Here is an 18,821-nt window from a genome sequence, read left to right as displayed (position 1 = left end):
GCACAACCTCGATTGCTACAACTTATATACCAGACAACAATGGTGTAGTCAATGTAAAGACTAGTTAAGATTGGAACCAAAATATCTCCTAGCATTGAAAACAACATTGTTTACATTTCAGAGTACTGCTTAGAATTTATAAGAACACATTAAAAACACATGGAAAAAGATTAAGCATATTATTTTTATGCCATTAATTGTTTTGCTAAGGTTTAGGGTATGTGGTTGACTTTACCCTATCTCACAGTAGAAGCAGATCAATGGCTGATTGATCACAAGGGCTAAATGGTTTGAAACTCTAATGATTGGTAAGAGATATTTAATCCCTACTGATAGCAAGTCTAGAACAAGTCTTAAGTTTTTTGTTCTTACACCTTTAAAATACAACCAGTCAGAAGTATTGATGTTTATTTTTTTATTTTTTTTTTACTTAATTAGGCATAAAAATGCTAATTCAAAAATGGATGTATCGAAATCGTCAAGTAGAGTAGACTTTTTCAAACAATTGACTGAGACAATTTCATTGAAATACAAGGTGTACTTTTTACAAAGGGAGAAAACTTAGTTGAAATTGTAGAATTGAACGGATTTTTAATACTATTGGCTTTACATTTGAGAATAATATGATTGACAAGTGCTATCATTTTAAAGTACCTACAAGAGGTCCTAGCTGGCCAGGGACCATTATAGTATGGTTTGTGATACATATCTTTATGGAAATTTAGAAATACATTTCTGTAAGAGATAAGATAAGAATAAACAGTTATTTGGGTGAAAGGTGGCAGAATTTTTCTGCAGAAAAATTAAGGTAATCCAGCGATAGAGATCAAGTTAGACGAAGACCTAAACAAATCACATGAAATATACTTCCTCACAATACATTTATTTTATTAGTTTTTGAAAGATGTTAATGTTATAAATTTGTTTTCGTTGTTGTGGTTTACTAATTACAAAAGGTTTTTTATTATGATAACTTTGGTTGTTAGGTGTATATTTTATATTTATATTCTATTAATCTTTCTTATTGTAGGTAATCATAAAAATTTGTCTTATAATAATGAACAGTAAAGCGTGTTAAAGATAAATTTAGTAATTCTAAGGGTTATTTGAAGGTAGCTTATATTAATATAAAGAATATCAGGTCTCAGAGAATCCTGTTTAGGCCTGTTTGAAGGTAGTATCATTGATATTGTGCTAGTTTCTGAAACATTTTTTAAACCAGTGTTGTCATCAGCACCGTATAATGCCAAAGGCTGTAAGTTTGTCAGATAAGACCGGTAAGGAAGGGGATAGTCTTGGAATTTATATTAAGAAATATCTTAATTATGGAATAAGAGGCACATCAAAATCCTGGTATTGTAAAAACCAGAATATGTAGTATTAGAAGTGTCTTTTAGGTGGAAGTTGGCATTATGTGCAGTGTATCAACCATATGTACTTTGGTTAGTTTAATATACAAATTCTGAACTCATAAAAACATAGTACATAACCGTACATTAACTATCAATTCCAGAAAAATAAAAATCGTATTGGTTATTATTATTTAATTTATTATATTGATTGTAAAATAGTTAGAAAGAATTTTACTAATCGTATTTTTTAAACTAAATATTTCATAAAAATTGACTTATAAGACAATAATGTAAAAAGTTTAAAGATCAACTATATCTTAAGAGATCTTCAGAGACTCTTTCTCTTTTTACTCATGGAATACAAGACTCGTTTTGTCTCTCTGACAGAATGGACCGTGGTGCAGCTGACAATGCAAGCACGACCAGAAAACAGGTTTAAAATTCTTCCCAAAGACAAGGACATCACTCAACCCACATGTCTTCACATTGTACGATTGCCCTGTGGTGAAACACTTAAGTAAGTATTTAATGATATTAAATTACTGTTGACTGATGCACTTATTCAACTAGTTCAGAAGGAAAAGGGCAAGACTTGTGGGCCCCAATTTCCATCTTTACATTAATGGTTTACTGTAAAAAAATGTTTGCATCCATAAATTTCTCCTCTGGCTCTTTATGATATATACATATATCTTCATTTAAAATGTTATTTTCTTAAACACTGGAAGCTAAATTTTAATTTTTTGTTAAACTTTGCAGTGAGGAGGATCCAGTGAGTGTCATGGTTGACAAACCCAAAGGATCTGAAGGCATGCCTACAATATTTAATTTAATCCATAAAGCCACCAAAGAGCATCTCCGAACCAAACATGGCCGTGCTTCAGAAATACGAAAAGCTCGAGAAAAAGCATCTCAGATGATCAAAGTGAGTTAAATAACTAATAAGGAAGTCATTTAAAAAACAAAACATTCAGTATTGAAATGGTCACTACTCTTGGTCTCCTTAGCCATTAATTATAAGTGGTCTCCTTTGGCATTCATCAAGTTATTCTGTGTGAAGGGTTAAATAAAATCAGCTATGTATTCCTGAACGGGGAGGACGACAGTAGTTGTTTGTTTTACACAAAATTCCTTATTTTATTTGGTTGTAGTGTTAGAAGAAAGAATATCATGTTAGATCTTGGCGTTCTAACAGATTCCAATATAATCTTCTTTAAAAAAGCATTCTTGTTTTGAAAGCTAAAAGAACAAGGTAAGAACCTTTTCCTTTTCGTGATTTGTACTACTAACTTGTATGAATTATTTCAAAATAAGTTTTAATAAATTGTTTTTAATAAAGTAGTAGAAAATTTATTTTAAATAAGATGTCAACTAACCTTTTTATCAAATCTTATTGTTTTTTTACATTTAATTTTATAAATATATATTTTAAAATATTTATTCAACTAATATAACATTTTATCAGTGAACCAATTATATGGTGCATAATTTTGATAACAAAGATACTAGTTGTTTACATTAGAGGGTTATATTAGTTGTTACACTAAGATGTCTGCTTCTGACTCTATGACAACTACTGGCATAGCTGCAATCTCATTGTCTTATACCAAATGTCAGTTTAATCATAGTTTTGGTCATGATGTTACACTCTCTAGGCCATTTGAGTGGCAATATTTAACCCTTTTAATGCCACAGGGGCAGTAATTGAGCAACAAGGAAATTCACCTGACAACTATGCTATAAGTAAATTATCAGGAATTACAAGCAGTATTTACTACTAGGCTTCAAGGTAAAGATTATAATTTTTTAATGATATTTTAATGAAAAAGGTATCAAAATGTTTTTATTGAAATGAATAACAAGAAATAACATAAAAGCAACAAAATCACAGAAAATATATGTACTTTTGCGGGATATAAAAATGTATATAATTATTCTTCTTATTTACTTCTGAATAGTAAACATTTTTCTAGGAATACTAAACTGACATAACAATTATTAGTTCATGTACATAATCTGAAAAAGCATTCTTTGCAGTACTGGTAGACTACACAACACTAAAACAAATTACTTATTACTCTACCCAGCAGGAATCACTTCTGGCTGGTTTATACCTTCCAGTTGCACCCACCACTGGGCATAACAAAAACTGATGAGTTACTTCAATCTGGGCAACCTTAAGGATGCCCAGGAGCGGCACATCACTAACCGCAAATGTCGAGATTCTGGGGTTCATGGGCAATTTGATAGGTCTAGTCTACTGTGGGAGATGGCTGTTGGAGTTGGTAGGGTTTGTTCCCTAACCTCAGAGGTTCTTGCTAACCTTAACAAGGGTGTGCCACCCCCTACCTACTTTGACTGGAGAGGCTAGTTCAGAACTGGCCTCCCCTTCTTCCAAGGAGACATGACTTTGAGATGTAGTGCCCTAATTCTTCCTCATGGATCTCGATAGGAGACGAGCCCTACTCCCTAACCTTACCCATCCTGAATATCCTGTCACTCCAGAAGCAGCGCGAAGGTTCTTACAGGACTATAAAAAAAGTTCTAAAGTCCAATATGTAGTTTTTATATTTGTTTTAATTTTTTCCAAAATATTATGAGTACACTATATACAGACACAAAAATCAAGCAATTTATTTGTATATGTGTGCTGCTAGTATATCAAATACAGCAGTGCACGTGAATGTTGGAACTACAGCCGACTTGGTTCATTGTTTTCTTGCCGCAGTCAGTTTTGAGTCTAGTTTCAGTTTCAAGAGTGGTGTAGTGTGCAGCGCAACGACATGGCGACAGTCATTACTAGGCATTGATTAAACTAGGAGTCCTCCGCAACGGTTGCAATAGTTTCAGTTGCTGCCACTCAGTCAGTAGTACCATCGAGCGTGCAACTGCAACTAACAATATCAGACAACCGTTCCAAAACCACTGTTCCATCCCTAGTGATAAGCGTTTGTGTGCAAAATAAATTAAAGTATGCAATAGGAGATACAGTAACTATGTGTAGGGCCAGGTGTCTCATTATAAAAAAAGACGTTAACAAAATTGGTTTGGCTTTATTGATTGACTGCCAAATTTCATTAGCTTCATCATCATTGTTTGATTCAGGTGAGCTGTCAACTGAAGGTCTAGAGAACATATGCATTGTTTAGGGCCCAGGTTGAGCTAAAAAATTGCTGTCACAATAACGGGACTAAGATCTGGGAATTACAATTCACAAACCTTGGTTGTGTGTCCTGTTCTGGCGTGTAAGTAGTGTCTTCATCAATGCCGTCATCAAATATATCAGACATTGGAAGATAGAGTCATTATCACTAGCCGACAAGTGACATAGTAATTGTCTCTCAAGTTCACTTATGGTTAAATGATCATGATCCATGTGTGAACGTGTATTGTTTACAACAAACTAAGAGATAGTTACAACAACTACTGCAACTAACAAAAATATCACTTTAACAAAGCACTTAACAGATCTTAACTCTTAAAACGAGATAAACTTAACAATGTGACGGAACATACTGCTATACGTAGTGAATTATTTTAGTGCCAACTGCCTGTGTTGTAACTCTTGTTTTGTGATTTTTTTTTATCATAATCAACACACAGTACCATGTGAAGTACGTATGTTTCTATTACAGAATAGTTTAGAAATGAACTGTTTTTATAAATAGTATGAGATGTAAAAAAGATTAATTAAGTTTACGATAACACTTGGCTACAACGGATTCTCCCTTAGCACTTTTTGCACAGTTTGACATCAATGGCAGATTGTCGCCCTGGCGTTTTTAGCAAGGTTTTCCAGCTACAAAAAATTATCACTATAACCTGTGAAGGGTTAATAAGTCACATTGATGTTCTATATAGTCATTCTGCAAAATTTCATCCTATTATGTCATTGGCAAAGTAGAATAAGAGGGTCTTGCATGATGAGGCATGTCATTAGAGAAACATAACAAACAGAAAAGGCCCAAAGGCTGATCCCAGAGGCACACCCACATCTATATGTATAGTTAATGTTTGTATCTAACGTTGTCATATAATTCCTTTGTTATTATGTCTCAATTCCACAATTTGACTATATTCTTACAGGTTACTAAAACTACATGTAGTCAAAGGCGTTGATTCTCAAACTTTGATTTTTTTAAGATAATGTTTTGCCCCATACTCACAAATGACTTATGCCAGCTCAGCAATTGGTTGTCATGTATGTTCCTTTCACCAATCTATGCTGACTACTAGTTTGTATATTGTGTTGTTTGAATTTTGGATGTCATGTGTGTTCCTTTCACCAATCTATGCTGACTACTAGTTTGTATGTTGTGTTGTTTGAATTATGTAGTCTTTCAATCACTTACACACAACTTTTGTATTTCTCTATAAAAATCACAATTGCTGAAACATCTCTACAGTGTTTTAGTAACATCAAAGATATAATGTTGTTTCACTTAGGTTTTAGGTTTCACGCTCTTAATTGCATTCCCTTACTTTTTATCGTCATATGTTAGAGAACTACTACTCTTCAATTTTCCTTATTGGACAAAGTTGTCTATTCTTTCACTGTTGATTATTGATATCTAATGTTTTAGTCCAACTTTAGAACTCGATATTCTTATTTATTTCATGTGGTTTAGTTTCTTTTGTGGTTGTTCTTTTTCTATTTCTTTATGTACAGGAATATTTATTGTATATAAAGGGATTTAAAAGAGAATACAGAATAGTATAATTTAGCACCAATTACACTTGTAACCTAGTTAGTGTGTTGTTGGATTTTAATACTATTTTATGTATAATGTCTATCAACGACCTTGGCTCGCTATTCTTGCTTTAAATTCTATTTTGTTATAACATTTTGATGTAGTACTAAACATAAATTTATATACTGGTAAAATGCAAAGAGAACAGTGGATGATTTTAGAGTTGAATGTTGTGCAGGAAGTAGTGGATGAGTTGTCCAGTGGCTATCTGAGAGAATGGAGATGTTTGTTGCTGGGTTCCTTGTGCAGACATCAACAGTGGCTCCAGGTCAAGGATTGTATTGACAAAGTCTTCACCAAGCACAAGTCTTACAAGTAGGTTGTGTTTACTAAATTGAATAATGTTCACAATGAAACATCCAGGAGTTCTTGACTTCTTACTCCCTCACATCTGCATAAAGGTATCTCTATAATTCCTGAAATGATTTAATAAATTCATATACTTTCATATCATTATAAAAATCAAACTGCATATGAACCTAAAACTACAATACAAGTTTTACAAAATAAATGTAGCTCAAATTGTATGTAATTGTAATGTCTCTATGAGAGAGGGACAAGAATATGATGAAATGAATGTAGGAATTTGCCGTGGTTATAGCTTTAAGGGTAATAAGCGTACACTGTTATAATGGAAAATTAGGCTAGTTACTGAAATTTGAGACCATTTTGGCTAATTAGTATGGCTGTCTAGTTCTTGAAAATAAAAGATCTGAAATAAACTTGAATATTATAGAAAAACAATAGGTGTAAATTACACAAAGAGTACAATTTGATTTGATTTGAAAGAGATTTCTAAATTTAAATTAGCACACAATTAATTGTATATTACAGGATAGGCAAAATGTAGTTTGCTATAAACAGTATTTTCTTACTATCAAAACAGCCAAAAATGTATGTTTAGCTCCAGTTCACCTACCTCTTAGTGTAGCGTCTGCAATCTGACGCTGACACAGACTTGACTCCTGGCATCTGATTACTTAGCTCAACATTCATATTGAATCAATCCCTCCCACCATCACTACGTTATGTGTAGAAAACTTGTTTGCTCCACCATGCTCTGGAATCACGTCAGAAACATTGTAGTGTGTACTCAGTTATGCACCTGATGTGACAATGAATATACCTCATCATCTTGTTATATTTTGTAGTCTAGGTGTCTCTGATGTTAAAACAATGCAAAGAGTTCGTTTTGAGCTTCTTCATCGCCAACTTTTTTGTATCTCTTCAGATAAACATGACTCCAAATGCCACGAGTCAAGTCTGTGACAATACTTGTTATAAAAAGCTAAACAAACATATAGTTCTTCTGTTTATTTGCTGTATAAATGAAATTCCTTTAAAGTGTTTTCAGTTTTATTTAGTACCAAATTAGTATTCAATCTTTGAACTTGGCTAAAGCACTCTTGTTTTAAATTTAAAATTTTGAAACTGTCATTTGAAGTTTCAACTCTCATCTTCTTAAGAACTCTGTACCATTTATTTTACAAAATCTGAACTTGGTTGCAATTATGCTAACTGGAAATTAGTACGTAAATTATAATAATTGTCTGTGATTTTCTAAAATATTTTGCTTGAATAACAAGATTAAACTGTTATCAACAAATCATACCCAGGTGAGAAATATGATACAACAAAATAAGTTACTTGATCTCTTGTGTGTTAAGAAGTACTGTGGATATAATGTGTCTCAGACTTGACAGTCGCAGTCGCCAACTACTATACCGTGTGACAGACGGAGCAGTGTACCTGACATCAGCAGAGATACAGTCGGCTGTGGCTTGTCTTGTCACGGACTCCAGCCTAGCAACTGATCTGATTAATGCGATTGTCAAGTTCCAACAAGACAACAGTATTCTCTTGGCCGCTCGCCGCCAACCTGTCATCTTCATCGTAGACGAGGTCCGTTAATATAATATAAATACACATTATTATGTATCAATAAACATGGAAAGATGTGCTGGTTATAACAGTTTAAATTAGAGATCTCACGAATATTCTACTACCATTTGATATTTGGCCTAGTCCACTACTTTTTTTTAATATTTGGTATTTGGCTGAATAGTATGCAGTATTCAGCTGAATATCAAATACCAAATTATGGTAAAAAACACACATTATTCAAATAATGTATTATTTAAATAACAAATGGTTAATTTTTATACATAAAATAATACTTTAGTACTTCAATGCATGCAAATTATAGAATGAGAAATAAGCTTACATTCAACAAAAAATCAAACAAGTGGGACTTATACTTTTTTCAGAAAGGTACAACAATTATAGCCAATTTAACATTACAGAGATAGGGACATTTTCCCTTAAGCTAAACATAACCTCAATGTTAAAAAATTCAAATGGCTGTAATTAAAAAAGTTTCAATTGAGTCGCCAAATGCCAAAACAAGCTAAATCCACTCTGCAAGTTTTTTAGATAAGTTATGATGTGATATACATCCATCCATGATTTATCTATATATTATGATGATTGAAAGCAAACACATTATAAGAGTAGACTGAAATCCTGTTTTCTGTACAGCTGGTAATTAATAGAGATAAAAACATAGTTTGAATGTAGAAATGTTTATTTTGTTATTATTTTATTGAAGATATATATTAAAAACATTCTAATATTTCAGTTAGAAATAATTTGATTACACCGATTTTATTTCTAAACAATGAGAATTTTTTGTTGAGAACATTAATGGAAATAACTTGTTTTTGTAGGATACATAATTATTTCAAGTGTTTTCATAAATTGCTTTGTCCCTAATAAATTTGAAACAGATTATGTAAAAAAATTATGGATTTCTGATTAAGTCCGTTTAGAAGATCATTATTTCAGAATTCGCTCTACCATTAATAATTGTTAATTGGTGTCAATGTTTGACTAGAACACACTACCAGTACCTAAAGGACTGCAATCTTCATATAATTCAGTTAACACTTTATTATGTAGGTGAGGTGAGAATTAATTTAATTAATTAATATTATTTATTGTTGTTTAAAATTTCTAAAACTCGACTGTGGAAGCAAATAAAACCCAATAAAATGTACTTTTTTTCTTTATTGTGTTCTGGAGTTCTTGTTAATGTAACTGTTGTCTGATTGCGCTATCAGTTGTCTTGAATTTGATCCAGTATGTGCATACCAGTAAAGTCCATGGAGATGTGTTTATGTACGAGGGCTGTTTTTTTAAGTAAGGGCCTTTTTTTTTTTAAATAAACAACAATTATTTTTTTCAAAATACATTTATTTTCAGAATCTACATACTTTATTTTATTTTTCTACATAGTTGCCTTGTTTGTTAAGGCACTTATCATATCTTAAAACTAAATTTGAAATCCCTCTTCAAAGAAATTTGCCGCCTGCTCTGACAACCAGGAGTTCACGGCCATCTTGACTTCTTCGTCGTCATTGTAGCGCTTCCCGCCAAGATGATTTTTCAAGTACCGAAAAAGGTGGAAATCGCTCGGAGCAAGGTCGGGGTTGTACGGTGGATGATTCAAAACTTCCCAGCCAAAAGAGTCGATCATTTCCTGTGTCCGAGCAGCGATGTGAGGCCTTGCATTGTCGTGGAGGAGCAGAATTCCCTTTGTAAGCATGCCGCGTCTTTAGTTCTGAATGGCGCGTCGGAGACTGGCCAGGGTTGCGCAGTAGGCTTCTGAGTTAATCGTCATTCCTCGCGGCATAAAGTCCACTAGCAAAACACCGCGCCTGTCCCAGAACACAGTTGCCATAACTTTGCGCCGCGCGGCAGCGTTTGCTTGGCTTTGACTTTGACTTTGACTGGAGATGTTGTGTGCCGCCATTCCATGGACTGTTGCTTTGATTCAGGAGTGATATGGGATACCCATGTTTCATCTCCTGTGACAATTCGACTCAACATGTCGTCTCCTTCCTCGTCGTAGTGGGTCAAGAAAGTCAAAGAACTGCTTAATCTCTTTTTTTTGTGATCCTCAGTGAGGAGTTTGGGTACCCATCTTGAGCACAATTTTTTAAAGTTTAGGTTTTCTGACACAATTTTGTACAGTACTGACCTGGACACTTGAGGAAATTCCATAGAGAGAGTGGTTATTGTGAACCGTCGGTCCTCATGAATTTTTGCGTCAACTGCAGTAACCAAATCTCCCGTGATCACAGATGGCCGGCCTGAGCGATCTTCATCGTGGACATTTTCGCGGCCATCTTTAAATTCTCGGACCCATTTCCGCACTTTACCTTCACTCATTGCCTTGGCACCATACACCTCACAAAGCTGATGGTGAATGTCAGCAACCGACATGTTTCTTGCAGTCAAAAATCATATCACTGACCGAATCTCACACGCGGCGGGTGATTCGATAATCTTAAACATTTTAAAGATCCACAGTAATGCATACAGGTTAGCTACAGAGCTGCAACTGACATGAAGTTGTTCGCTAGGAATGCACGCTCATTACGGCAGGAACGCGAACTACTACCCTGTACAGGAGAACGGCCCGTACTTAAAAAACAGCCCTCGTATCTTAATAATACTGTATGTATTATTTCATATAGAAGTACAGTTACTAAGTATTTTGTTGCAATGGGAGATAAATTATCAATTGGTTTTCGCTCTTTATACTAAAAAAAGTAAAAACAATATATATATTTTAATTTTTGATGTTATTGTTACTGTTAAAATATCTGAACATAAATATTATTAACTAATATTAAAGTACTTTGTAAAATTAGTATGAATGGGCAGTGTTCAGAGGGTTAGTGACACTTATGATCACAAGAACTGTACAAGCTACCCAGTCGTTCAAGAAATCTTTTAATATTTTTATATAGTTATAAAATTTGTCGGTATATACTGTTATTACAGAATCTAGACCTGTTCCCGTGGGAAATGCTTCCGATCATAAAGAGGCATCCAGTATCCAGGATATCCTCCATCCACTTCTTGCATGCCCTGTACCATGAACACAAGGATAATATCGTGGATGGTTGCAGGTAATGACTAATTTCAGCTAAGCTGTTGTATACAAATTTAACTAGTAATTACGAACTTGGAAGTTTGAGAATGAACTGAATATTGCGCTGGAGCTGCTTCGGTATTAAGTAGGATTATTAGACTATTTTGGGAAGAATTACAACTAATCTCTATGCATATGTGCTTTATTATATTTATTTAGGAACACTTATTGAAGTGTTATTGGTTCTGTTAAATAAAAATAATTCCTCTGTGAAAAAATGTTGTTTTTGTTTTTGAAATCCTCCACTGTTGAACATTTGAATTTAATTGAAAATAATATTAGTGTGGATCTTCAAAACACGTTTTTCAGCTGACAGCATCAGTCTAAACTAGTATAGAAAAAACTGCTGTCATTTATATCTGAGCAACCACGTAGATGGCCAGTAGTGGGATGTCATTACTCTCCCGTTAACATACTTGGATATGAGGTTAATTCGCTTTGGAAGATGACACAGTGGTGGAGTTTACTCAGTGCAAATGGTGAAGCAATGCTAGTCTCCTCTTCTTCAAAAGTGGCATAGCTGAGACCACGAGTACTCTACTTTACTCCCTCATTGTGGCTATACTGTGAGATATTCCAATTTGCAACCCCTTTTACCCCTGAGTTTAGTGTTACTCTGAAAGTTGAGCAAAAGACTTCTAAAATTAAGTACTATGGAGTTTTGTCATCTTCTTGTCCTCTGAGACAGAAATAGGTATCAACAACATATTATGGTCTAAAACCCGAGATCCAGGATGTATAAATAAGAGAGCAGTCTAGTACTGGTCCATCCACCTAAAAACGAGAGATGAAGTGCTTTCCAAAAACTGTGCATATAAATCGCATATACAACTGGATAGTTTGTTAGTTATACTTGAATTCCAATGATTGCACTTATGATTACAGTTCGCATGTATCTGTACTTATTGTTGTTTGTTTGTAGTGGCGTGCAGGATATCATAATGCTTCGCACATCGTAAATCACACCAAAATTATGCAATGTTTGGTGTGTGTGTGTGTGTGTGTGTGTGTGTGTGTGTGTGTGTGTGTGTGCGTGCGTGCGTGTGTGTGTGTTTATATTATTTATTAATAACTTGAACTCAAATTTCTTAATTTTCATATTTTTTAAGCACTGTTTAATAAAGGAAATACAACAAAATTATACAGTTTTGAAAAACTGTAACAAATAGGCCTATTTAGATACCTATATAATTTTTAGTACATTCAAATAATAAAAATTTCAAAAAATGTGGTGATATATTTATTTTACATTCTTTAATATAAAAATGTAAAAAATAACCTTATACAATTAGAAAAAAATTGTGTTTTAACTATTAGTTATATAATGCAATATCCTTTAACAATTTTGTATAGAACTTCATTTTGAAGTAACCGCTGTATTGTTGGATAAATTCAAGTTAATTATTGTGTCATTGTACCATTCAACTGATGGTGACCATAATATTTTTCTCAATAAACTTGAAAATCTTTTATTATATTTACACTCAATGGGTCAATTATACAATAGTTTATTGGAGGCGATTTGAACATTAAATTTGATATTACAAAAAACAAACCATCTGTTAAATATTTTTTAAATTTATTAAGGGAGTACAATTTTTATTGTCTGAATCAATCTCCCACACGAGGTGCAAATTGGCCTTGACAACATTTTTTGTCAATTGTGGGCAGAATAGGGTTTAACTCTTGTAATATTTTTCGTTTTCCCTTTTCTGATCATGATGGTGTAATGGCTGACCTTAATGTGCTAGATACTCAAGCTCTTTCTGCACCAAATGATAAAAATGGTTTTATTGGAAAAAACATGTACTTACAAATTGTCTTGCCTAAACAAGAAATATGCAACTTAATATCTAGTTTGAATGCTTATGACTGGGAACATTTAATTAATGAAATTAAGTTCACTGACGCTGAACAATCTTTTTGGTCCTTTTTTCAAATTCCTTTTAAGTAATATAAATTATTACTCAGTTATTAAGAAAAAATCATTTATAGCTAAAAGCAATTTTAAATATAAATGGTACACTAGTGAATTAAGAATATGAAAGAAAAAGTTGTTATGTTTTGACTCTTTAATCAGAAGTTCTAGGGAGCCTTCGAATGAACTTCTCCAACTTTTTATACCACCTAAAAAAAGAATATAAATTATCTATTCAAAACGCCAAACTTAATCACAACACCAATTATATTAAAACCAGCAACAATAAAAAATAAAGCTGCATGGGAAATAATTAAAAGCAAGAGTAAAAGTACACCCCATAGCTTCAAACTGATATTACTTCAGAAGATTTTAGTAATTTTTTTATTGACTCAATAAAAAAAATTAAAGTGAAAACCGGTACATTTATTAATAGTAGTTTAAATTCATTAAAAGCTAATTGTATTAATTCATCATTTTTATCATTTAAATCAATCAAGCCATCTGACACAATTGATGCAGCTAAAAGACTAAACAATTCAGATAGTAATGACATCTACAATATATCCAATAATCTGTTAAAGAGATTGATTTATACTTTTGTTGAGCCACTAACACTTTGCTTCAATATGTGTATGAGTCAGGGTATTTTTTCCGGAGCAACTGAAGGTGTCCAGAATTTGTCCAGTCTTTAAAAAAGGTCCCTATAATGATCCAAGTAGCTACCCCCGCCCAATTTTCGGTCATTCCCAGTCTTGTCTAAATTACTAGAACTACTGGTCTATGACCCAAATAAGTGACTATTTAGAAGAAAATAAAATTTTAAGTCCATCACAATTTGGGTTTCAGAAGAGGTAAATCCACTATTGATGCCATTGACAAGCTAATACGAAATATACTGTCAACTTTTGAAAATAAGGCCTTTGCTCAGGCCACTTTATGTGACCTGAGTAAGGCCTTTGATTGTGTAGAACACAGTGCTCTTTTAGCCAAATTAAAGCATTATGGAATTCATGGAAGTGCCCTTGATTTTATAAAATCATACCTCATCAATAGAACACAAAAAGTATACATCAAAGGAAGTTGGTCACAAGAAGTCAAAATAGAGTACGTGTCCCTCAGGATCTGTACTTGGACCCTTACTTTTTATCATATATATAAATGATATAACATTGGCTGTTGATGCTAATACGCTTCTCTACGCTGATGACACAACTTTTTTTCAATAGTAGTAATAACCTGAATGAACTAAAGAAATTAACCGACACCACAATAAACAAGGCATCAATATGGTTTAAAGAAAACGGTTTTTTAATGAATGAAACTAAAACTCAAAACATTTTGTTTACTTTAAAATCAATTCCTGAAAATAGTTTTAATTTTGAATCAAGTAGTGTAATCAAAATTTTAGGAATTCATATTGATAATAATCTTTCATGGGACCTCACATTGATTTTCTGTCTACTAAATTATCTAGAATTATTTTTTTTATTGAGACGTCTATCTTGCTGTATAAGTGAAAATTTATGTTCGGACTGCATATTTTGGATACTTTCAGTCAATTTTGAGATACGGATTAATACTGTGGGGAAATAGTGCTAGAGTTCAGGAAATACTGGTGCTTCAAAAGAAAGCTGTTAGAATTGTTGTAAAGCTGAATATCTTGATCATTGTAAACCTGTTTTCATTAACCAAGGAATACTTACAATAGTTAATTTATATTTGTTTGACTTATCTGTTTACATTTTAAATAATAAGGACTTAATAAACCATACACAACCACATAATTATAACACACGAAAAACAAAAATAACATTTTAATTGAATATTGAGACTGAGCAAATCTTTGAATAGTCATGTTATAATTGGCTTGAAGGTGTATAACAAATTGAAACATTTGATAGAAAAATACCCTCTTAAAATTTATAAAAATAAACTTTATGAATGGCTATTAAAAAAACCCTTTATATAATATTGATGAGTTTTTTTCTATTAACAAAATAGACTTTTTAATGATTGTTTTAAGATAAACTCATAATATAACTAGTATAATTATCAACTAGACAATTAATGTCTTATATTGTTATATATATAATATTTATGTATTATACTTATTAAATATTATTTAGAGACAATGCTACTTAGTCTGTAGCTGAATTAGACTTTGTCAATGCATGTAACATGTTTTACGACAAATAAACGAATTTATTAATTAATGTCAGGTGTGTAATTATGTCATATCGTAATTGAATGTGAACTTGTTCCTCTCTTCTTCTATTTCTTATGTTTGAAATTTCTTCTCTGAACTTGGAAATTTTAAGTATGGCCTTAGAAACGTTTGCCACAAAATCTGGTTCAAATGTTTGTAACAAATTTGTTAATAATTTGTTATAACAAATTGTTAACTCTACAGCTGTATTGAATATTTTTTTAAATCACTTTGTTTTATGTTTTTATTTCAGGCTTGTTAGTGAACTTGAAATGGGCTTTTACATTGTCAATCCTGATGAAGATTTGAAAGAGATGGAGACACGGCTGGTCAAATTTTTGGAGAAACGAGTTCCAAAATGGTCAGGAATAAGCGGCTGTGCTCCTACTCATGAACAGTTCAGTACTGCCCTTCTTGAAAAGAGCATTTTCCTGTAAGTTAAAAGAGTAGTATTTTTCTTTTTTTATGTATAAGTGTATACACTAAATGTATGTATGTATGTATAGCCGCACACATACATGCAAGATAAATGTATCCCTTCTACTTCTCTTCAGATAACAGTTGCAAACCACTGTTGAGTTGTATTTTATTTTTATATGGTTAATATATTTGGCTGCCATCTTGGATCCGCCTTATATATAACATAGTTTTTCATTGGGAAATTTGGAGTTGAGTTCCTTTGTTATGCTAAACCAGTTTCCACAAGCAGTTTTTGTTTTATTTTTTCATTCTCAAGATGATTTTTGAAGAAATAATTATAAACCAAATTATTGGTAAGTTAGCCAAATCAAATTAATTATATAAATTATCCAAATAAAAATGAGTCTGCTTATTTTAAATCTTGATATTTTTATACTTGTTGTGCACTCACAATAAAATTAATCCACTAAAATAAGCAGTATATGCATAGCTAAAGGTTGAGCTAGCTGTTACTGGTGGATTCACACACAACTTTTTTAATTGTCTGCCAATAGCTTTACTTTCGTTCGTAGGTCTATTAATTTAAGATTCATTGGCAGCTCTTTCACCTTAAGGTAATAAATTTACTTCTTTGCTACAACTTCTTCAAACAAATCTGTCTTGAGCTTCAAGGAATTACCTCTTCAGAAATTATCATCAGGATGTAGTAGTTCATGCTTCTTTCGTTTATAAGAGTTGTCTCTAGATGAGGTTTCAGGGCAGGCAATGTCCAGGGCAGTTCTCAATGTATACATAAAATTGGAATATGCTGTTTCCACGTCAGCTGTCTGTTACACTCTGTCCCAACTCTGAAGAGCAAGAAGTAATGTAATGTTTTGAGAATTGAAGTGTCTCCTTGTTGATGAAGTAACTACACATTTTTAAGGAATGTCTAGACAGCTGTGTAACTTGGTCTGTGTGGTCAGAGAGCCCTGTGTGGATTACCTTCATGGCTATGGAATTATGGTTAAGATTTGTCAGACAATACTATTTTTTGTATTGATTTGTAAGATTTGTAAATGACATTGTTGTGTTGGTGATTTTAGTTGGAGGGAGGGTCATTCGAGTTATGTCAAAAGGAGCGAGCATTACATCAAACAAAAGTCTCTTTTTTCTCTTGTCTGTTTATCAACATTGAAATCTCCCATAATATAAATGCCATGACTCTTCAGGAGAACATTATCGAGTCAATCAGATAAAATGAGTAATGCATGATCAAGCAGGGACCTAAGAGGATGGTAGATTCCAATAATATAAAGCGGTTGCTTTTTCCTTATCCGAAGTTTCACTGCTGTGAGATCACAGATAAATTCACTGTTTAGCTCTTCCAGATTAAGTCCTTCCACTTCATACCGAAAGGTGTTATTTTTGTAAATAGCTACTCCTAGTATGTTCTTTACTGAAAGAGGTTACTAGAGTATAGTTTGTAGGTTGTGTAGCTTTGATTGTGTTAGAATTTGAGCAATGCTCTGTGAGTAGAACAATTTCTGGATTTGAAAGATGAAGGAAATGTGATAATCATTCAATCTTGTTACTGAGCTGTCTTGTTACTTAGCTGAGTTGTCTGCCAGCTGGCGTTAGTGGAAGATTGTTTTCCTTGTAGCTACTGCACTGTGTTTCGTTATGAGTGATAGCTGTATTATTTGTAGTGATCCAGTTCCATCTGATGATGAATTTGCGCTTTGCTCCATCAATAAATGTAAGTTACACTTTGATTGTGCTGTGCATATCAGAAAATACATGGGTTACTATGGGAACTGCTAGACAGAAAAGCTGGAAATGTAAAGTTTGTAGAAGTAAACCTGTGGCTTCTGAGTAAAATGCCTGAGGAATTTTTGCAAAAAATGCAAGAAACAATTAAGGAGCAATTCAGTATCCACAGTGAAAAATTTTAATGAAAAGATAAATGAACTTACTAAATCTGTTGAATTTTGTTTTCTGAGAGATTCATGAATTTGAAAAACACATCTTTGTTTATGATAGTAGAGTAAAAGATTTAGAAAAATCGAATGAATCTCTTATTGCTCAAAATCGGGAACTGCAAAATAAGTATACATTGTTGCAAGAGCAGTTTGATGGTCTTGATCAGTATAAATCGTAACCGAAACATTCAGATTGACGGTGTGCCTTATGATGACAGAGAGGCGGTTTCTACTATTATCTCGAAACTGGGTTGATATTATCGGAGAACCTGTTAATTATGAGGTAGATATTCAAGCGGCTCATCGGATTCCAACTCACAGAAAATCTGGAATAAAACCTATTGTCGTGCAGTTCTCGAGTAGGCAAAAGAGAGACAGTTTTTTGAAGAGCGCAAAGCAAAAGAAAATTAAGTCCACCCAAATTATAAACTCAGCCCCTTACGCATATATCTATATAAATGAACACCTTACCCCTCGCAACAAGGAATTACTTTACAAGGCAAAGCAATTAAAGGAGAAAGGATTTAGATACGTATGGCCCAAAGAGGGAAAATTTTTTGCCAGAAAATCTGATTCCCTGAATCACAAAACTATTTGGATAAAATCTAACATTGAGCTGGAAAAAAATCCTGAAGACATTGGAGGGTTAAAATGACTGTTTTAAATATTTTTCTTAGTACAAATGTTTGTCTGTGTGTATGTCAAGTAATGTAAGTTTCAAGGGAACCAAGTTTACATATTTTCCATTTAAACATTAGAAGTTTGAGGAAACATTATGATGAGTTTTATGTATATTTATTAAATCAAGAAAGCAATATGATATAATAATATTATCTGAAATATGGATTAAACATGGTGAAGAGGAACAATACCAACTACCAGGATATGACATGCTAGTTCAGCCCAGACCAGACAACCAGCTGGTGGCATTGCTGTGTACCTGACCTCTGGACTGCAACACTCTTATCAGTTGCTATTGCTGCCCACTGCTGAAATTATTCACATTTCCTTCAAAGTTGAAAATGAAGATAAACTTTCTTACAAAATATCGCTGTTATGCTATTTATAGGTGTTGTAAATTTACCTACAATGCATTTAAAAGTAGATTTTGAAAATATACTGCAGAATTCATGTGATGCAACCCTTAATTATTGGAGACTTAAACATATGTACAATAAAAAATATAGGGTCTGGAAAAAATTATTTAAGTT

The 18,821-nt window shown here is 32.9% G+C and overlaps 1 protein-coding gene across 3 annotated transcripts in view; it reads left to right on the top strand.

Moving 5' to 3' along the window:
- The window catches only part of LOC124362398 (separin), a 51,526-nt gene that overhangs the window by 22,980 nt on the left and 9,725 nt on the right, over positions 1 to 18,821 (top strand). For all 3 annotated transcript variants that reach the window (XM_046816846.1, XM_046816847.1, XM_046816848.1), the window contains 6 exons: positions 1,740 to 1,869; positions 2,112 to 2,277; positions 6,282 to 6,418; positions 7,798 to 8,005; positions 10,952 to 11,079; positions 15,483 to 15,662. In XM_046816846.1, the coding sequence (XP_046672802.1) occupies positions 1,740 to 1,869; positions 2,112 to 2,277; positions 6,282 to 6,418; positions 7,798 to 8,005; positions 10,952 to 11,079; positions 15,483 to 15,662 (949 nt within the window). The remainder of the gene's footprint in view (positions 1 to 1,739; positions 1,870 to 2,111; positions 2,278 to 6,281; positions 6,419 to 7,797; positions 8,006 to 10,951; positions 11,080 to 15,482; positions 15,663 to 18,821) is intronic.

The sequence above is a fragment of the Homalodisca vitripennis genome, chromosome 5 (genome assembly GCF_021130785.1).
Source record: "Homalodisca vitripennis isolate AUS2020 chromosome 5, UT_GWSS_2.1, whole genome shotgun sequence".
Classification (NCBI taxonomy): Eukaryota; Metazoa; Arthropoda; class Insecta; order Hemiptera; family Cicadellidae; genus Homalodisca; species Homalodisca vitripennis.
This window is presented reverse-complemented; position numbering and strand designations above follow the sequence as displayed.